Source organism: Mesoplodon mirus (genome assembly GCF_964341445.2).
Source record: "Mesoplodon mirus genome assembly, chromosome: 5".
Taxonomy (NCBI): domain Eukaryota; kingdom Metazoa; phylum Chordata; class Mammalia; order Artiodactyla; family Ziphiidae; genus Mesoplodon; species Mesoplodon mirus.
In genome coordinates, this window is record NC_138980.1 from 28,585,576 (window position 1) to 28,608,261 (window position 22,686).

General features: G+C 36.2%; 1 protein-coding gene across 1 annotated transcript; it reads left to right on the forward strand.

Annotated features, from left to right (window-relative positions):
• Window positions 1–600: 600 nt before the first annotated feature.
• LOC309805072 (dual specificity protein kinase CLK4-like) lies at window positions 601–18,875 on the forward strand (the record flags this gene model as incomplete). Its single annotated transcript, XM_082622893.1, has 13 exons — window positions 601–761; window positions 5,597–5,683; window positions 6,089–6,224; window positions 7,275–7,365; window positions 7,762–7,828; window positions 10,774–10,890; window positions 10,983–11,149; window positions 11,356–11,450; window positions 11,701–11,830; window positions 14,605–14,687; window positions 17,500–17,579; window positions 18,302–18,392; window positions 18,475–18,875. The coding sequence occupies 13 exons, from the start codon at window positions 601–603 to the stop codon at window positions 18,613–18,615; spliced, it is 1,446 nt and encodes a 481-aa protein (XP_082479019.1). The 3' UTR covers window positions 18,616–18,875.
• Window positions 18,876–22,686: the final 3,811 nt, after the last annotated feature.

The following is a 22,686-nucleotide window of genomic DNA, read 5'->3' on the forward strand; positions in this document are numbered from 1 at the left end:
CATCTCCTATATTCTATCCCTAAGTGTTTCTCTGACTTCAGTTATTTGTATCACAGTATTTCAACAAAGCTGCATGACACTTGTGATATTTGTTTTAAATTAGTTCACATTTAAAGTTAACATCAATAACTTAATAATTTGATTATATCCATAACTTAAGAGATTAGTAATAATTTGCCATAGAAAGAAGGTAATGATAAAAATAAAACCAAAAAAGTTATTAATTTCTAGCTAGATATTGTTGTCTACTGAAGGCTGTAAGCCTGAATCCTGACTCTTTTTTTAAAAATGGCAGTTAGCAAGTGTTAGTTGAAGATATGCACCAAGCTGAGAATTTATCCAGAAGAATGGAAAGAAAATGCATTCAGGTCTCACAGTGTTATCATTTAGTGCTAGGTGTGTATGCCACTTAGAATCATCTGACATACCAGTGGGACAGTGCCTCCATGCCTTGGGAACCATTACCTACGAAGATTTTAGAACCTGTAGGACCCCATGTGCTGGGGTTTTTCTATTGAATTAATAGTAATGTGAAATATTTTATTTACTAAATATAACCATCTGTAAATTCCACAACTCACTTTTCATTTCCATTAACAGATGAGTCATTCCAACAGAACTCACTGCCCTGACTGGGATAACAGAGAAAGCCTGGGACATGAAAGCTACAGTGGAAGGCACAAACAGAAGAGGAGATCCCACAGTAGTACACAAGAGAACAGACATTGTAAACCACATCACCAGCTTAAAGAATCTTATTGGTAAATTACGCTTGAACTAGTACCATTTTAACACTAATAGTTGTAATGACTTGTCATTAGCTTATATAACTTTCATCTGTCAGATTGTTTTATAAATCAGTCAACAAATACTCATTCAGAAAATATTTACTGAGTGCCTATTATATGCTAGCCACTGCTGTGAATAGAACAGAGTTCCTGCTCTCACATATCTGTGTCCATTTGGGAGCTGTAGGAGACAGTTGATGGAGTCCCAGCTGCCAGTAATATAGTTGTGGGAAATGAGACACACGAAAGTTAAGTAAGTGATTAAAGGACCAGTGAGTGCCTTTAACTTGTATGTAGTAGGGAGAGCTGTACATTGGGACACTTATTTAGGGTTCCACAAATGAGAGCTAATGAAGGGTGGGGAAGAGTTCATCCAGATGAGAAAAATAGCATGTGGTGTGTGAGAATGTTACAGTGTGTTGGGGATTAGTTGCCTATACTGTATTCTACAGGTTATATTTGTAGATAAGGCCAGTGGATATGTTTGGGATTTTTAGAAGCTTGGCTGTTGTAAGAAGGGCCTCAATAAAAATTTCCAATGGCATGTGTCCTGTTCTGTTGTATTCTTACCCGTGTAAAATTTGGAGGTACTACGTTTATATAGAATTGAAGGAATTTTTCAAGTTCCTAAATGATTAAACAAAGCCTAGGTGAATAGAATTTCTTTCATTCTGTCCTCCATTAATTTCCCTTTCTCATTTGTTTTTGTTGGTTCTATGTTTTCTCCTTGTTTTGTGCAGATGTTCCACTGGGACTGTTTGCCAGATTGCTTTCTAAATTAGCCAACTGGGGTTACTTTAAAAAACAGTATGCAATTTTTTTCCTTCTCCATGCCAAAACAGACGTGTTCTGTAGAACAGTGAGCTTGTTGTTAATCAGTGCAGACTAATCATTCTTCACACACTATCATATGGAGGGAAGAGGGAGAATCTATGCCAGGATTTCAATGACCTGAGCTAATTAATGTATTATACAAGAATATCTGTACCCTATATTAAGATAACTACAAAATACTCTGTAAGGCTGAACATATAGTACTAACCATTCATGGATTTATTATGCATTGTATGTGTCGAAAGGAAGTGATATGAATGATGAACAGTTATTCATATTCATAATTAACCACAGAAAGATGATACTGAGTCAGTGCAATAACCACTAGGCCAATAGTTTCTTCTTTGATATTGGCACCAGAGATGTCTGGTGGTAATTGCTCTCCGTAATCTGGAGTAATCTAATAGTCATTTTCAAGATTCAAAACTTTATAAGAGTGTTTTTTTGTAAAATTATAGGAAAAAAACTGAAAAATACAGAAGCATATAAAGAAGGTACTCTTGGTAGGATGCTAGTCCCCCATTTGGATGTAAAGTTATTTCTTCTGAAAACTATCTTTGTATACAAATCTTTGCCTCTGAATATTTCCTGAAAATAGGTTCTAAGAAGGGACAGTTTCAAGTGAAAGGGTGTGAACTCTTATAAGGCTCTTGCTACATATTCACATATTTTTCCACATATTTTTCTAGAAAGTTTGTACCAAGTTACACTCCCTACGACATGCTGTCACCAGTCTTGTCTATTTTGAAATGCCAAGAATAGTGTTTTCTTTTCATTTGAATGTTTAAATTTCTGCTGAATTTGTCCTCTGTCATGTGCTTATTGAACACTTGAATATTTTTTAATTGAAGTCTAGTTGATTGTGAACATTATTTTTGTATTCTTAGCCTATTTTTTCTATTAAAGCATATTTTTCTTATGATTTATCAGCGCTTTTATTGTAGATCAATTATCTTACCTTTTTTCCTATATATTTCAGAGTGTCTTTTCTTTCTGATTTGTAAGTAGCCTGTGAATTGCTCCCTTCCTACAAGCTTAATCAATTAATTCTACACAGGAAGACTGATGTGGCTGTGAACACTGTGAACACATTTTATATCCTTAAATGTCTTGTTGTAACATAGAGTATCAAGCCTTAAACCAGTGATTCTGAAACTTTAGTGTGAATAGAATCACTTTGGAGGTATGTTTAAAATGCATAGTACCAGATTATTCAGTGAGTCTGACCTGGGGTCCAGGGATCTTCATTTTTAAAAATTCAGTATTTCGATATTGTTAATAAACAGACCACCCTTTGAGAAACACTGTTTTAAGCCCTTTAGCCTGGCATGCAAGATTTTGGATGATCTGTTCCCAGCTTATTTATTTGCCTATGTTCCCCTATGTGAAAATTGCTCTTGCTGAAATTGTCTACTTACTATTTCCTAAGTAGCATGTAGACAAACTCATCTCTAAACCATTCTGGCTAAAAGTACTCTATAAATGTAAGATGGTAATATGCCATTTTTCTTTCCTGGCACTTCTTCTACTTCCTACTTTATCCAAATCCTGATGTCCCTCTAAGATGCAACTCTTCCCTTCTTTTTCACGAAATCTTCCCTGACCATTTTAAGCATTATGAGTTTTTTCTCCTAAGCACTCATATCCAGGCTTTTGGCATTTCCTGCATGGTTGAGTTTTGTTTGATTTTTGTGTGAGTAATCTCAAATTGAACAGTTATTTGTTGGCAGGGATTTTGCCTCATATATTTTTTATCTTCCACAGGACCTGTGTGGAAATAAAAATGAATGCCCATAGCCTCATTAGTCTTGGCTGTTTTAAAGAACTACAGTGAAATATTCACTGGACATTCAGTGACTCTTTTTAGAAATTCAGTCAGTCTGTTCATCCTGTTCACTCTGTCCATATAGCCTTTATAATTCTGTAGACTTTGTTTATCTAATCTCTAAGGCTCGGTTGTTGTAGGCTGAAGAGGTCCTCATCTTTTTAGTTTATCCTCATAGTATTACTTCACTCCATGTTTGTTATTCTATAGATTATTTATGGATTATCAGCAGCTCTAATTTCATGCACTAGTCCAGCTAAGGATTATTAGTGTTAGAGTTTTCCGATACATTTTAGACTTTTATGGGAAGGATGCCTTACAGAATTAAACAGATGCCCTTTAGAGTATGGTAATTTCTAGTTTGACGTATTGTAGATCTCTCCCTTAACGGTTCCAAGCAACTGATCAGATCCCTGACTTAGACCCAGATTTAGACCCTAATATCCTGAGTTGTTTCTCCAATGGCTAGAACTTAAGGCTGACACTGGGGAAAGGGGGCTTCTGCATCTCCCCAGCCTGGATTTGATGCCAGCCCTGTTGAGTAGCAGTTTTAGAGATGCTTCTCCTTTATTTTTGCATAAACCAGCCTCCTGAGAAAAAAGAATGACAACATATTCTGGGAAAAAGAACGAGGTTAGTGAGGGCAGTCTAGTTAACATCTGTCACTCCATTGCTTGTCAGGATTATTTTAGCTGGTGTGTCTGACTGGGCAGGTGTCCCCTCTCTCCCTCAGTGCTCCACGTGCATCCCTCTTGAAGCTTCACACTGTTGAAAAGGATACTCATCCCAGGTAGAGAGGGGGACGGGAAACTGGGTCAGTTGGCTCTGTCTTTTTCTTTCCATCAAATCAAGGCTGCTTAACTGGAATCCATTGACTTCCTGAGGTCCATGATCTCTGAAATCCCTTGCCAAGATTTGTTTACGCATTTGTGCGTTTCTTAGGGGAGAGGGCCCATACCTCTCAATTAGATTTTCAAAGGGATCTGTAGATTCAGCAGTCAAGCACTATGGGGCTTACCTGGTGGTGCAGTGGTTGACAGTCCGCCTGCTGATGCAGGGGACACAGGTTCGTGTCCCGGTCCGGGAGGATCCCACATGCCACGGAGCGGCTAGGCCCATGAGCCATGGATGCTGGGCCTGCGCATCTGGAGCCTGTGCTCCACAACGGGAGAGGCCACAACAGTGAGAGGCCTGCGTACCGCAAAAAAAATAAAAAAATCAAAAAGAAGGTAAGCACTATGGCACCAGATGATGCTGTTTTCCCTGAATTCTTGTTTATTTCACAAGCAGGAGTGACAGGAAATTCAAAATGCAAAGGCAAGTAGGGGGTTGGGAAATCCTAAGCAAGCAATTATAAGAACCTTTTCTCATTTGAGGGGCATATATTTTGGATATTTTTGGCACATGAAGCAGCGTTCAAAAACTGTGTTGACTATTTCTCAGAAAGATACAGGAAGCTCGAAATAGAGGAGAGGAGATGGAATAGGTGGTGTGTATAATAATACTGGCACATACAATAGGATTTAGAATGTGCTCTACAACCATGGCAAATCGTTTTCCTTCTAGGGATCTCAGTGTAGTCATCTGTAAAATGAAAGGCCTGAAATATATTTAAGATTCCTTTTAGCTCTAATACACCCTTCGTGCAAGAACTCTGTGTGCCAGAGATACCTAACTTACATTAAGAAGGAAAGGAATCCTGTTTTGCCTGCCTCATGTTGTGTGTGGCTCTGCAAAAAGGAAGAGAGCTTAGTTACAGATGCATATATCATAAGATTGATGAATTTCAGAAGAGCAGTTTTGTGAATTTTTGGTCTTAACTTTCACCAGAAGGTAAAGGGACACTTGATTTCAAGTAAACACTGAATATGTTGAATGATTTGACCCAAGGTTTGTTCCTTCATAGCAGTATATATTAATAGAGATATATGTACCCATTTGCTTGTTGGTTAAAGTAAAATTATTTAAGTTTTGTGAGTTAAGTATAAGTTCTAATTCATCAATTTGTATTTTTTTCTTTTATTGAGTTAGCTGTTGAAACCAGGAATTCTTGAGAGAATGTTTTATTTTAACCACGTTAAAATGTGGTTAAACGTTAAAGCGTTCTAGAATGAAGAGAGTAATTTTAAATCCTTTAATGTGTTTGCAGTCATTATTTAGAAGCAAGGTTCTTGAATGAGAGATATTATCAGGACCGGAGATACATGGCTGAATACAGAAATGACTACTGCAAAAGATATGTTCTTAACATTGCTGAATACAGAAATGACTACTGCAAAAGATATGTTCTTAACATTGCTGAATACAGAAATGACTACTGCAAAAGATACGTTCCTAACATTGATGAATACAGAAATGACTACTGCAAAAGATACGTTCCTAACATTGATGAATACAGAAATGACTACTGCAAAAGATACGTTCCTAACATTGATGAATACAGAAATGACTACTGCAAAATATACGTTCCTAACATTGATGAATACAGAAATGACTACTGCAAAATATACGTTCCTAACATTGATGAATACAGAAATGACTACTGCAAAATATACGTTCCTAACATTGATGAATACAGAAATGACTACTGCAAAATATATGTTCCTAACATTGATGAATACAGAAATGATTACTGCAAAAGATGTGTTCCTAGACGTTATCACAGAGACGTTGAAAGCAGTTATCGAATCCACTGCAGTAAATCTTCAGTCCGAAGCTGGAGAAGCAGTCCTAAAAGGAAGCGTAATAGACAATGTTCAAGTAATCAGTCACGTTCGGTATGATTGATTTTGTTTTTATTTTGGGTGGATACTTATTTGTGTGTAAAAGCTCTTACTGAGCCAATAAGTTTGAAAAAGTTTATAATACTATATGAATATAATTGTGTTTATATTACTTGAATCCTTAAAGGAAACTTCCAAATTCTTACAACTAATCTGCATTTATTAGTTAGTCCTCATTTGCCCACATTTACTCATTTTCTGCAGACCAGATCATGAGGTTCTTGATTTTAATGTTAAAAATATTTTTATCTTTTATAACATAATCATACGAAAAGATGAAGCACCCATCTTTTCTTTCATCTTAAACATTTTTTACTTTAAAAGAAACCCCTTTCCCAGTACTTGGAGACAAATGTAGAAAGTTGCACTGGTGGATACTTACCCTGTGTATAGCACAATCTGCAATTAGTTCCATTGGAGTTCTGAAAGTGGGTGCTGAAGGGGAAATTATTGTCCAGAAAGCCTGCCTTTTTTTTTACACTCATGAACCTTCACTTGTTTGCAGTAAACTATGAGTTATTATTTTCCTCCCCAAGTTTTCTTCAGTAGAACTATCATTGATTAGATCAAACATTGACATTAGCCTTTATTTTCCCCTTTTATTTTAATAAGTATGTTTAAAAATATTGCTAAGTATCAATTTGAGCTAATCTTGACGTTTTAAAACATTTTCCTGACAAACTAGACATCTCAACTCACAGCATAGGCTATTTTATAACGAGATTAATAGATCATGACATTGCATTCTTTAAATTTCAGACTTCAATTAAGTCAGTATTTTAGAGACAATTGTGTTGTTTTTTCTATTGCCACTTTAAGTAACTTATCTGAAAATCTTGCCATGTTTTTCTTCTGTAACATAAACTGTGTCCTGTGAATCTCTGGGGACTGAATTTGAACTTGCTCCTGCCAACTCTTCGTGGCCTGGTTCTTATCGGAATGCCTGAATATCTCCCCGCTGAATGAATTGCGTATTCTGCCCTGAATTCACTCTGCTATATTGATTGGCTGGACGATCTTGGTGCTGCCCACTTGCCGTTCCAGAAGAGCCACCAAAGGAAAAGATCCAGGAGTATAGAAGATGATGAAGAGGGTCACCTTATCTGTCAAAGTGGAGACGTTCTAAAAGCAAGATGTATAGAATATTTTTCAACACTTTTTAAACTTTGCAGACAGAATAATCTTTTTAAGAATAGTTTGTCAGCGGGGGGCTAAAGAACTCTTCATTGCTTTTTTGTTTTGTTTTCTGTGGGTTTGTTTGTTGTTCTTTTGTATTTCTTCTTTTCTATAGAGTTTAAATATTTCTACTCTAAAGTTCCAAAATAATCAGTGGAATTTGAGATTAGAGCAAGAAAGATAGCTATCTACATTATTTTTGTAGCATCTGAAAATCAAATAATTTGAGGGCTGGAACCTTAATTATGCTTTAATAGAGAGCATTTGAAAAAATTCCACACTTAAGCATTCATTATTTGAATAACTGATAATTTGTACTCAGGTACTTACACTTCTTTCTCCCCCCTCACTTTAGATGAAATCGTGAACACTTTGGGAGAAGGGACCTTTGGCAGAGTTGTAGAGTGCCTTGATCATGGCATGTAAGTTTGTTGTTTTTCTTTTTTGAACATTCTGATATTTTTGGTGGAGAAGGATCCATAATTTAGATGAAATGGAATTTAAGTGGTAGCTATGTGTTTTCCTGGGAGGTATAAGTATTCAGAAGTTCTTGAACTGTGTACGATTTATTTACCATAAGTATGGATTTTGACCAAGAATGCTGAAAATGTTTATCAGATGGAGTTCATGGAAATTAATGTCAGTGTTCAAGTGAAGACTTTCCCAGAACTTAGGTCCTTAGCTTTCTATAAGAGATTTGGAGTGCTTTACCCTACTTTTGAATTGCAGAGACAATAAATTAGCATGTCTAATCTTCTTGGTTCAAAAACTTTTATTTCCAAAGGATAATATTTGCACGTTAGGGTTAGCTTCTCAAACTATAAATAAATTATATTACTTGAAGCCTACAGAATAAAGTCCAGATTCTTTAATGAGTTATACTAAACTTTTTGTTATTTGACCCTCTCTGCTTCATTTTCATGTTTTCCTCTAGGATCTCTCTTCTGCGGTTGCAAATTTTTTTGTAAGTGAACGTCTTACAACAGTTTAGTGGAAACTGCACATTTCTAAATTGACATCTATACTTTTCATCATAAAATAGTTGAGGATGTAATTTCCAGCTTATTGTAAATGGTGATTTTTTAAAAAAAAACATATCTCTCTTTCTAAATATGTTTGGGGGAATCTAAATACAACAGCTTGATACCTCCTGTCATCCATGAACAAACTTTTCTTGAATACTTAGAAATGCTTTATCTTGAACTTAACTTTTACTTCACTTTTCATAAAGAATATTATCCTAAGTGTCTTTTATTATCACCCTTTCCTCTCTATGACAAAAATGTGAACATAAAGTAAAATTTTAAGATATTTTGAAATACTTTGACTTAGGAAAGTTGCTAAGAATTCCCATCTATTCTTCACCCAGATTCCACAAATGTTAACATTTTACAGTGTTTAATCATTCTCTATATTTACATGTTATATGTATTTTCAAGTTTTGCCAGCTTATCTACAACCTGATTCACATTTCACTAGTTGTCCCATTGAGGTCTTTTAAAAATTTCTTGAGGTTCCAAGACTTGAGTATTTGAGATATTCCAATGAAGAGTATTCAATTGATCAAGTACAAATCTGTTACAAATTTTGATACTTATTAGACCTAAAACATACAATGTAATTGTAAATATATCTTTTATCGAGATGGTTGGGGCCTTTAAAAAAAACGAGTTCATGTGTCCATAGATAAATCTTACTGTTTTAACATTAAGTTTCCATTTTTCTTTTTTTTTAATTGACAAGTAATATGAAAGCTTATAAGTTTAAGGTGTATAACGTTGGTTATACTGCAATATGATTACTATAGTAGCATTAGCTAACACCATTATCCATTTTTCATTTTTATAGCTATTAGCACTGTTCATTTTTATAGCTTATTAGCAGTTAGAAAACTTGTCCATATGATGAAATAGATGAGACTAGAAGAAGTTTTGTCACAGCAGTTTTATAGTAATTCTTTTAAGTCTTGAGATATATGCTATACATCATAGGGAGATAAATCATTAAAAATTTAGTTTGATGATTATATATCAGCCCACAACTTCATTGGGACCTTGTCAAAAGAAATGAGTTCGGAATAGGTTTGCTATTCAGCCACTAGAAAAATTTTTGCCTCAAAGAATTTTTTTTTCTTTTTTATAAACAGCCTGGGGCACAAACCTTGCCATATTAATTTCACGTGCATGGGGTTCTCTTTTGTAATGTGGGAAGGCCATAGTGAAAAATGCAGGGTTGACTGCTGGCTTGTATTCAAGAAGATCAGGTTTAGAAAAGAGGACAGAAGGAAGCTGAAGATTTGGAAATCCTTTTCCTCAAAATCATTTACGGCTTTTTTTTTTTTTTTTTTGGCCGCACCACATGGCTTGCGGGATCTCAGCTCCTCGACCAGGGATTGAACCTGGGCCCACGGCAGTGAAAGCTCATGTCTTAAGCCACTGGACCACCAGGGAATTCCCTCTGTACTTTTTAGGAAGTACTACAGATGCCCCGGTCTAAAACACGCTGCCCTACATTGTTGCTATTTATACCTCTTCGCATCCGTGAATGCACTAAACATTTTTTTGGCTTGATGACTTATTGCTGGTGTCTCCTTTGCCAGAATTATCTAACAAACTGATAGTTGTCTTTCTTCTCTGAAGAAGTCTGAGCTCCCCTAACTCTGATGGTTAGGTTCTTTCTTCTCTCTATACCTTATACCAGGCACTTCTAACCTAATGATAAGTTGTTCAAGTGTCTGTCTTTTCCATTAGACTGTGAGGTACATGGGACAAGCTCTTTTTAACAGTGATTCCAATGCAACATCTGGCACATTCGGTCTAGCCTGGCGAATGACTGAATGTTTTCAGCAGTAGTATCTTCAAGGTTTATATTTTTATCCTTTTTTAAAAAAAAAAACTACTTATAAAATCTAGGTCAATTTAAACTTTTGGAAACAAACATTAACGTTCTTAAGTATTAAGAGAAATCATCACTCTGTATAATGTATATTTTGTCAAAATGTTTTGAAAAAATGTTTATAGATCTGCTATAATATACCCTGAAAGATTATTTTAGGAAAATAGCATAGAGTGATTGGTACTTAACAAGATGATGCTTTAGAGCAGGGGTCCCCAACCCCTGGGCCGTGGACTGGTAGGAACTGGGCCTAACAGCAGGAGGTGAGCAGTGGGTGAGCGAGTGAAACTTCATCTGCTGCTCACCATAGCTTGCATTACCACCTGAACCATCACACCCTCCCCTCAACCATGGAAAACTTGTCTTCCATGAAACCGGTCCCTGGTGCCAAAAAGGTTGGGGACAGCTGCTTTAGAGGATACATGTCTTCAACGCCCTTCTGTACATTTACCATTTTCATTTTGTTTTTAAGGGGTGGCATACATGTAGCAGTGAAAATCACAAAAAATGTGGGACCATATCGTGAAGCAGCTCATTCAGAAATCAAAGTATTGGAGCATTTAAATAGTACTGATCCCAATAATGTCTTGTAAGTAAGAAACTTGGAACTGTGATCCATTATGTTCCATGAAATAATCAGAATTCTGTGAACTGAATTATTTGTATTCTGATCTGTTTCAGCCGATGTGTCCAGATGCTAGAATGGTTTGATCATCATGGTCATATTTGTATTGTGTTCGAACTCCTGGGACTTAGTACCTATGATTTCATGAAAGAAAATAGCTTTCTGCCATTTCAAATTGACCATATCAGGCAAATGGCATATCAGATCTGTCAGTCAGTAAATTGTAAGTATACTTGTTAAATTTTTAAATACCAGTCAATTAAAGGTTTTATTGGACAAGCAACATATCAAACCATTGTCACTAAAAATGCACGTTGCAAGTAAAGATGAAACCACTTTTGATCCCTACCTCTACTACTAATTCTCCTTTCCCCCGGTACAGATTAAATTTGTAAGTGAAACTAATAATGTCTTTTTGTTCTTTTGTAGTTTTGCATCATAATAAATTAACCCATACAGATCTGAAGCCTGAAAATATTTTATTTGTGGAGTCTGACTATGTAGTCAAGTATAATTCAAAAATGGTAAGTTACACTTGTTTTAATTTTGGTAGTTGTCTTTAAAATTAATTTAGCTTGGTGATCCTTGGATGAGGAATTTTACCTTTGAGGCTTATTATATCCTGAAGTTTAACCCCAAAAGGGTAATCCTTTGCCTTTCTCATGGGGTTATTTTGAAAATCAAAAAGAGAATTCATGTGCAAGCCTTTTGGATAGTGCTATAAAATATTTCATATCTTTATTGATCTTTGTGTTTACTTAACTGTATCTCTAGAAACGTGATGAACGCACACTGAAAAACACAGATGTCAAAATTGTTGACTTAGGAAGTGCAACATACGATGATGAACATCATAGCACTGTGATATCTACACGGCATTACAGAGCTCCAGAGGTCATTTTGGGTTAGTAGATACCAGACTTCCTGATATTTTAATTGAAAAAGAGATTTTTTGTTCTCTATAGCTTTTATTGGGGGGCAGGTAGTTGGGGGATAGCTGTAATTTTCTTAGCAGTGTACAGAAAATGTTTTCTGTTTTCATAAAAGCTGTCTGGACATTGCTATAAATAATTTTCCTGAGTGGGAAAAATGTGATATCATCTGTAAAGATATTCCAGGTGGTGGTTCTTTTTGAACAAGTCAGTCTTACAAGATCATAAGAGAACAAGCTGTATTGGCTAAGTCCATGACAGCAGTGTGATTTTGAAGCGATGTGGGCACCTCTTTTCGTCTCATCACAAAGCATGGTGCTGGGGAAAATGCTAAAGATTTGGCTGGCAGACGTCTAGATGTAGGGTGGACGGAGGTTAAGAGGAGAAGAAAGAGGGGCTAGTCTAAGAGGAGAGCTTCTTTGATCATCTTTGACATGGGAAAGCATGGAAAGGAAAATTAGTTAAGGTGCAGGGTTTTTCAATATTAATAAAAGGGAACTCAGTGAGGGAGAGCGCATCTTATGCCTCAAAATTTAAAAGTTCGAGACCGAGTCATGTTGATAGAGCAAGGAAGTCAGAGATGGATTTGGGGGCTTGGAGACAGTGGGAAAAATTCAGATCAGGTGATATTGGGAGATAGTTAAATGGTATAAGCATATTACTTTGCCAAAAGTAAGTTTCAACCGAGGTTGGATAGTAAAACATCTTTGTGGAATCAGTCTTTTCCACTTTTTACCTTTTGTCGAAGAGGACTGGGTAGTTGAGAATATGAGTGTGAAAGCAAACTAATGATGTTTACCTAGAGTAAAGAATTAGTAAAAGGGACAGGAAATTAAGAATAGTTTGTAGTGCTGGCTAGTAGAACTTTCCATGATGATAGAAATGTTGTATATCTGCACTATCCAACATGGTAGCCATTAGTAGCCACACGTAGACTACTGTGTACTTTCAGTATAGCCAGTGTGACTGAGGAACTGAATTTTAAATTAATTAAACTTTTAGATTTAAATAACCACATGTGGCTAGTGGCTACCACATAGGATAGCACAGGTTTGGAGCTCATCTTTGAGATTGATGTTACTAGGATTTCTGCTTAGTATGGTCTGAAAGAAGCTGCTATGTTGCAGTAGTTTAGAAAGTGTATTCATGGTTGAGGACTGAAGCCTGCAATGAAGGTAAAAGAAAAGAGTGTGGGAGGAGATTGTGGACAGATAGGTATTTTCAGAGCTTAAAAAGAGATAACTTGCTGTGTTTTATCAATTTTAAGAAGAAGATTTTTCTCCACATTTTAACATGTGAGGAAACATAAGACAAAACAGCATTTTTTCTTGGTTATTGGTTCATAAAACAGTGGTGTATCTTACAGTTAGTTAATGGCCTCCTCCTAGATTGCGTAAGATACAGTGATTCTTAGTAATAATACAGTCCCATGTGTGGCCAGGCTGGGGATAGTTGATATAAATCTGAAATTGGGGTTATTGGTGTTTAGGAAAAGAAATGAACAGATGGGAAGATTAGAAGGGTTCTTTGTGTGTTTGTGAAGTGTTACTCCTGAGGATTAAGGCAGAATTAGGTTGAAGAGGAAGATGTTGTCAGGTGCCACCACTGAGGAGGGCAGTTGGTCTCATGTCTTGGGTGTTGGTAGTAAACAGAAGTTGGTCAAAGTGAATGATGTGAAATTCCAAAGAGTATGAGAGCTGAGCCATAAGAGAATGAGGTAGTTTACAGTCACTTGGGAGAAAGCTGGACTGGGAGACAGGAGTGGCTGGAAAAGAAAACTTTCATCTTAGATCCAAGCTCTATCATTTGCAGATTTTGTATGTGTTACTGTAAGTAGAAACCATGCTCCATTATCCTTTTGTTCAAGTGATAAGTACCATGAGGGTTAACAAAAATGGCTAAATCATAGTCAAGTTCCTTGAATATATTGTTTCTTCCTTTGTCTTTAAATTCAGTAATGTTACTGAAAGTAATTGAAATGTCTTTTAAAGTAGGTTTTATTTGTACATTATTTTTTATTAAAAACTTAATCTTTAAAAGGTTAAAACATCTGTATGGTTTAGGTTTACTCTTTTCCTTTCTAAATAGATAGAGACTTAAGGCTAGGTGTTTTTTTCTTTTCTGAATAATGTTACTATTGAGAATTCTGAAGGAGAAAATATATGATCATGTCTAGACAACCTGAAAGTACATATATAGATACCTCTCTATGTGAACTTTAAATATCTGTATAATTCTGCTTATGGGTGACACTGCTTATAATATCCATTATAATTCTTACATAATTTAGGTGACACTACTATTTCTTTTAATGGAAGAAATAAACTCAGATATCAAGCTGATGGTAATTGATAAGGGGTTAGTAATTACACTCTGAGGATAATTATTGACCTATGTTTGCACTAATAAAATGTAAAATTTCATAGAACAACCGTTAAGTGGGTATAACAGTGCTCCTCATTGCACAAGCAATTCAGAGACTATGGACTATTTGCTCACCCCTCTTACTTTCCATAAAATGCCTCCTCCCCCAGGTTAAAATACTGTAAGTTGATACAAGGATATGGAGGACTGTGAAAGCATACTGAATCATGTTTGGTATAAAACTAAAAATGTAAACCCTGAATTTACTATCATCTTCTCCTAAATGGGCTATATAAAGAGAGCACCCACATAGGAAAAGATATTGTGTATTGGCAATTAAAAACTGTTGCCTAATAAAATGTTTGGTTTTGTTTTTAAATAGCTTTAGGTTGGTCTCAGCCATGTGATGTTTGGAGCATAGGTTGCATTCTTATTGAATATTACCTTGGTTTCACAGTCTTTCAGGTATGTATTTAGTAAATGTTACTTACTGATTCATAATGAGCTTTAATGTTAAAGGCATGTTAAAGTTTTGGTTTCCATATTGGAAAGTTGCCATAGTGTCATTATTCTTAAGATGTAAACTTCCATGTGCAAAATAGTCATCCTTCTCTAAAACCACAGTTGAATGAACTACTCTCAGTGAATGGTCATAATTCATTCTGCATGTGGAGCTTTTAAACACATGGTTCATATTGACTTCATATGATCCATTTTATTGTGATGCTCCTTCATAAATTTACATTAGTGTTACTATGGTCAGTTTTAATTCAGCGCTGGTTATGTTGCACTTTTATTAAAAGAATTCAGAAACAGTAAGTTGTATTAAGCATGTATGACACCCTAGGCACATTTCTAAGCACTGTGTGTATAAAAATGAAAAGACAGCATCTCTCTCCTCAAGGAAGACATACACAGGATAGACATGGGAAAACGTACAGTACAATATGATACTTGCTATGATGGAACAATGTAGAAGGGAACCCAGAAAAGGTGAACGGTTAAGTTTCCTTCGAGAAGGCATCACTGAGGAATAGGGAGTTTAATCCAAGCTATAAGGAAGAGTAAGAGTTTGTCAGAAAACTAGAGTGTGTGATGGCCATATCAGGAAGAAATGGTATTCATAAATGCAAGAGGCATAAAGGAAGCTACTCTAGTTGAGGAAGGATGAATAGTGCTGCCGGAGTGTCTTGGATAAATAGGAAAATGGTGTCAGTAGGCAAGTACTGATTCATAGTGGACTTGTTTGCCATAGAAAGGTATTTGTTTTATCCTAGGAGTCAGTGGTTTCCAAATGTAGACCGGTCTAAAATGAAAATGATTTTGTAGGGTTGCCATTCTGGCTTTCATTTAGAAATTATCTCTCCTGTTTTTTTTGGTATTAAAATGTTCTTTCTATGCAATGATAATAGTTATTGGCTTACTTGGCAGAACAAAAAGGAGAAAATGTTATTTAGGTCTCTACTTGTTTTCCTCATAATTTTGCTTATGTCGGAAAACTAAAAGTCTTGAAAGCTTCAAGTGGTGTAAGCATTGGAGAACTTTAAGAGGGTTGTGATTTGATCAAGGTGTGTTGTTGGATGGGGTGAGGGTGGTTAGGAAGTTCCTGGCTAATACTGTCAAGGTTGCTTTGAGGTTATGGCAATGCAGGATGAGGAGGGAGGAAGCTGTGATGAATTATAAGTCACTTAGGTGGCTGTTGCAGAATATATGTGTTCGCCGCTCTGGGGCACCTCACCAAACTTCTGTCTACTCCGTAGAGATCTGTTAAAAGTACTCTGAGTTTGTAGACAAGTTTGATATCTAGAACATAGCTGTCGGACATTTCTAGGGGGTGGTGTCTGGTTTTGTGGTAGTAAGCTATAGGGTCAAGGAAAAAGTTGAGCACAGTGCATGCTTTCTTCATTCTGACACATATAAAATCCTTCAGATGGTCTTATGATTGTAAATCATTCTGAGACCTTAAGCGTCGATTATTAACTTTGGTTTGAGATGTGGTTTATATTTTAATTCCACCCTCCAAAATAGTCTTCAACTAAGGAACTTTTTGAAGATAATGGAGCTTGTATTATTTATTCCTGTCATGACTTAAGAACATTTTGAAAGCAGTGTGCTAGGCACAGTAGTTAATGGATTTAAAAAGCATTGCACATAGACTCTGCTCTTCAGAGCAAGGATTGGCAAACTATATCCTATCTGATGCCTGCTTTAAAAAATGAAAAAGAATATGTGGTGGAGACCATCTGTGACCATCCAAGCCTAAAATATTTACTATCTGGTCCTTTATAGAAGAAGCTTTCCAGCCTCTGCTTAGGAGTGTACCATTTAGTTTAACAATTTATTCGACTTTAGCCAAAGCTCTGTTACTGTGTAATTTAAGAATATGAGTTTTGACTTGGGTTCACAGCTCAGGTTTCCTCATTGATGAGCTATATGAGCTTGAGCTAGTATCTTAACCTCTTTGAAAGTTATGTTCCCACATTCCTAGCTCAAGGTTGTTGTAAGAATTATTGGGACTCTATTTTTATTGTCTAGGATTAGTGTTACAAAGTTGCTATCCATTGGGTAATGGAGGTTAGTTAAGCAACCGATAAAATGAGTAGCCAGGTTATTGGTAATCTTCCCAGTCATCCCTCAGTTAAACAGTGCAAGTAATACAAATAAGGAAAACTGTTCTGTTTTACATTAAACAAATTATTCGAACATTGTAAATCAACTGTACTTCAGTAAAATATACTTAAAAAGTTGTTCCTCAATCAGCTCTACAAACCTTACCAATTCATTTCAGAAATCAGACAATCAGTGTAGCTCATTCAGTTTTATTCCATCTTTGAAGTAGAGTGTAATATAAATTGTATAGCTGTCTAATCTAGTCCTTTTATGGAAACACTATTTTCTTTTTTTTTTCTTAACATTTATTTATTTACTTTTTTTGGGGGGTTGCATTGGGTCTTCATTCCAGCACGTGGGCTTCTCTCTTGCTGCGGTACGTGGGTTTTCTCTCTCCACTTGTAGTGTGCGGGTTCCAGAGTGTGTGGGCTCTGTAGTTTGTGGCTCGCGGGCTCTCTTGTTGTGGTGGGCAGGCTTAGTTGCCCCGCAGCGTGTGGGATCTTAGTTCCCCGACCAGGGAGCGAACCCACGTCCCCCGCATTGGAAGGTGTATTCTCTACCACTGGACCACCAGGGAAGTCCCGGACACACTGTTTTCTTGTGTTATCCTTTTATGTGCGTGTAGGGAAATGGAAAGTGCTAAGTTTCTTTTTCCTATATTTTTTAGACTAATGATAATAAAGAACACCTGGCAATGATGGAACGTATATTAGGACCCATACCAACACACATGATTCAGAAAACAAGGTATGCTTTTTAAGATTAAAGTCCTTATTGGGTACATGCAGTGGCCTATATTCAAACTATAGAAAACCCATCTTTGTTGTTATTGCTTATTCCAAAGACTGTAGATTTTGAATTCTTTTTCATGAAGTCAAGTTTTTGAAAAGTAATGCAATATTTACTTTGTGATCCAGTAAATAAAGTGGTGTTTTTATACTCAGGTTAACCTTTGCATAAATGTTTTCCTAGGTTGATTTAAAAATAATACATAGAGTAGTAAAAAGAGCTTGATTTTGGAGTCCTATCTAAATTTGAATTCCAGACTGTTGCAAACCACATGTACGTCTTTGGACAAGAATACTATAAGTGGTTTCAAAACATAGCTTCACCGCAGAAGTCATCCAGGGAATTGTTAACGATTTCTAGCCCCATTCCAGATCTAGTGAAATCAGAATTTACAGGAATGGATCTAGGAACCTCTGTTTTTGAAGCTGGCATTGTTTCACATATGGTACAACTTAGGTGGGATACTAAAACTTCAGAGGGTACAAGATTAGGAAAAATACCATATAAGGTATCCGATATAATTATTGCTGAGATTTTTAGAAATTGTATGTTTATGTATATATAGAGAGATGTCTATGGTTCCATCTTTTCCCCCAATCCCCTGTTTGGGGCAGGGTAAGAATGTGGGTTTGGGGTTTCTTTTTTTCTTAAAATTTAATCCAGACTTCTCTTTCCTATAGGAAACAGATGTATTTTCATCATAATCAGCTAGATTGGGAGGAACGTAGTTCTGCTGGTAGATATGTTACGGGACACTGCAAACCATTAAAGGTAAAACAAAAAAAAAACAAAAAAAAACCCTGTTTTAACTACTTTTTATTGTCTTTCTTAAACAAAGTCATTTTCCCCTCAGGAATTTATGCTCTGTCATGATGAAGAACATGAGAAACTGTTTGACCTGATTCAAAGAATGTTAGAATATGATCCAGTGAAAAGAATTACCTTGGATGAAGCATTGCAGCATCCTTTCTTTGACTTATTAAAAAAGAAATAAAATGGAAATCAGTGGTCTTACTATACTTCTCTAGAAGAGATTATTTAAGACTGTGTCAGTCAACTCTAAACATTCTAATATTTTTATAAACCTTAAATTATTTTGTACAGTTAAGTGTAAATGCTGTATGTTTTGTATCAATCGCATAATTATCTTGTTAAGCAAATATGGTCTTGATAATGAATGAAATATAAAAGCTAAAATTAATTTTCCTTTTTTGAGATTAATTACCATTTTTAAAGACCTTTGGAATATCCTTTGTGTCCAGTGATTGATCTTGCCTTTTTGTACATGGAGGTTGACTCTTGGAAGTGATTTTTGTGTTTGGTTTTTTGTTTTTTTTGAGTAAAAGGAAATCTTGACTATTTCATTCTTAAATGAGTATTCTTTATTTACCTCAAACTTTCCTTAACTTTAAAAGATTTTTCTGTAATTGTTGAACAGGTAATAAGTATTATTAACTTTAGGTAGGTAGGTATTAGAAACCAAAACCCATAGGAACTGTTTGCTGTTGGAATTTCATTAAATTGTAAGTATTGTGTGCTGTTTCATTGGTTGATGTCAGTGGTGGTAAGTAGCATTCATGGAAAGACATCCAACTTGTGCATCGTAATAGATTAATAAAACCACATACACACATCGTTTAAGATTAAAGTCTAACTGGAAAGTTAGCTTGGAAAGTCCTGTTTTCCAGTGGTTATTTATGTAGTTAGTCACAAACGTAGAAATAGGAATTCTGATGACTGAGATTTTTGTTTTTAATGCCAAATCTTCAGGAGTCTAGAAATTGTCCAATATCTGTCTCCTTACCATATGAAGTATAAATACTTAAACCTCAGCCTATGAGACTTTATGGTTATTATTAAACAATTTGTATTTATGTTACTGTTTACTGGAAAACAAAAAAAAAGATGATTTGATCGGAGAACACTTGGGAAGAAAACTGCAGAAGTTTCCAGACCCTGATTGGTTAACATAATGAACTTTTTGTTTGTCTGTAGGTATTCTTTTCTGCTTACCTGTTTACACATGAAAAACTAAGTGGTAGGGGCTTCCCTAGTGGCACAGTGGTTGAGAGTCCGCCTGCCGATGCAGGGGACACGGGTTCGTGCGCCGGTCCAGGAAGATCCCACATGCCGCGGAGCGCCTAGGCCTGTGAGCCATGACCTCTGAGCCTGCGCGTCTGAAACCTGTGCTCCGCAACGGGAGAGGCCACAACAGTGAGAGGCCTGTGTACCACAAAAAAACAAAAAACAAACAAACAAACAAAACTACATGGTAAATGTTAATTTAGTAAAAAAAAAACCCAAAACTATTGATCAGTCTGCCAGGTAAAAATATTTTTTGTTGTAGAATTCATGATTGCTTATCCAGATAAAGATTTTTGTTAAAAGTATTCCCATTTCTGAAGTGCATTACCAAAGATTTGAGTTTCATCTGTATTCTGAACATAAGATGCATGTAATTTTTTGGTATGACAAATGGTGATACCAAGTGGGTTTCTCTACATGATCCGCTGGTAGCATTTGCACATAGAGTAAAGCTATGTTCCTGACGTTGACTAGGAATTTAAGAGACTGAAATAAGTTTTGCCATAGAATCACTGCCTAAATTATTCTTAGGCCTCTGATACAGTCCACATATAGTTCAACTATGTTATATGTTATAAGGTTTTTTTTTAAAGGAGCATTTGATGTAAAGAAAAGGTTTTTCCTTAACACAGCAATCTCGTTATAGAGATTAAGAAGTCAGCCATCCTTTATTTTCCTCTCCATTTCCATACTGCTAGAGCCACTGTACTACCGAAGCCTCCTGACCTTTCCCTACAAGTGCTCCAGGTTCCCAAATTAATGTTTACATTCTCCCCCATCAGAAACTCATTCCTTTGGAGTAGCTGATCTCAGGATATAGGAGGAAAGAAAACTATCCACACTCTTTCTTACTAAGAAGGTAATGATCGCTAACCCCTTTCCCTGCTGAAAAGTATTTACAGTCTTCACTAAGGGTATTTGCTAGTTCCCAGGCCCAATTCACGGAAGTTTAGGAATTAAAGTGAAACGTCAGTGAATTAGGTAGGATAGAAGAAAAGTTTAGTGGTGAGGATGGTACCTCTGGTATCATATGAGTGTCTCCTGCTAACCTTCCTTCCCATCTTCTGTGAACTCTCAGGTTCCTACTCTTACTTGCCTTTTTCCTTGTACTTCTGGACTCAATTTCTGAAAGCACCAGGTTTTTATTTGACAGTGTTGGGAGCTTCAGCACTAACAGGAAAGGTTTAGAATGGCCAGTGTATAAATATGGATCGTTTGTAACTGGGTATTTTCCCTCATGATTTGATGTCTCATAGTTTACTATTTCTAGAAATTCCACTGACGTCAAACCTAGTTTTAAAAGTGCAGCTAAATAGGTTATTTCCAGTGTTTGCTGCTACTGCTTATTTGCTCAGGTGTTCTCATCCATGCATTCATCAAAATTTTTGGAGTAGACGAATAAAATTGACTTATGCAGTTGACAGTAGAAAAATACCCAGTGGAGTTTTGTAGTTTGTACAGCTGAAAACTATTCCTCTGAATAATCTTGAAGGGCTTGATGCTAGAGAAATTAGAAATGACTCAGCCACGACTCCTAATAATTGCGGCTGAATTGTGACTTAAACTCAGGTATCCTAGATTCTAGCATTGTGCCTTCTTGTGATAATACACCTTACTGAGTTAAAAACTTCAGTTTGATTCTTGTTCATGGTTCTGTGAAATGGGATGAAATGAATGTAATGGCTAATAGTTTAATTACTTGGATTCCATTTTTCTCACGTTTTTCTTTAGTAGTTGATACATAGCTTCAACCATCAAAATGGTTAAAATGGTATGATAATTTGAAAATATACTCTGTTTTAAGTAGATAGGCAGATAACCTATATTTAAACTATCTTGACATCCTGGAATGAAGAAACACTTTGTCAGTTAGTGGCCTGGCTTTTTAACTCATTTCCAGTTTGAAATTTCTGATTCCCACAAAATTTGGTGCAAGTAAGGTATTTTAAATTTAAATATCCAGGGACTTCCAGGGTGGTGCAGCGGTTAAGAATCCACCTGCCAATGCAGATGACGCAGGTTTGAGCCCCGGTCCGCGAAGATCCCACATGGCGGAAGCACCTAACTTGGTGTGCCACAACTGCTGAGCCTGAGCTCTAGAGCCCGAGAGCCACAACTACTGAGCCCATGTGCTGCAAGTACTGAAGACCGCATGCCTAGAGCCTGTGCTCCTCAAGAGAAGCCACCGCAATGAGAAGCCTGCGCACCGCAACGAAGAGTAGCCCCCACTCACTGCAACTAGAGCAAGCCCACACACAGCAATGAAGACCCAACACAGACAAAAAGAAATAAGTTTTAAAAAATTTGTAAATTTGAACATCTAGTACTTCGTTTAACAAGCTGCATTTTCTGGGAATTCCCTAGTGGTCCAGTGGTTAGGACTCTGCTTCCACTGCAGGGGGCACTGGTTCAATCACTGGTCAGGGAACTAAGATCCCACATGCCAAGCAGCCAACAACAAAAAAAGGCAACCTTTTCAAATAGAACAGAAGAATTCATGAGTCATTAACAGTATTAATAGCGTCAGTAATTGTTGGCTTAGTAGATTGCACGTTTGCAAATAAATAGGTAGAAACAATTTTAATTCTTAAAAGAGTTGATCCAATTAGTTGGTTAATTGGTTTTATTTTTTCCATATTTTCATAGAGGGAAGGTAAAGTTTTAAGTCAGGTTGGCTTTACAACTCCTTGGCCAGTCTAGCTTTTGCGGACAGTTTTATGTTAGTGATTTTTAAAAATAACATGCAAAAGTTGAATAATGAACCTCTAAATATATATAGCCCAGCTTAAAAAATCAAAAGCATTTTGCAAATTTTGTTTCATCAGTTCCCCAACTTATTTTCCTGTTGCATTTAAGTACAAATGTCAGATACCATTTCATCCATATTTCTGTACTGTATATCTTTTACCATGAGTTTCTAATGCGAGTATCACACCTAACAAAATAATTCCTTATCTGGTAGGGTCTATAAAGTTTCATG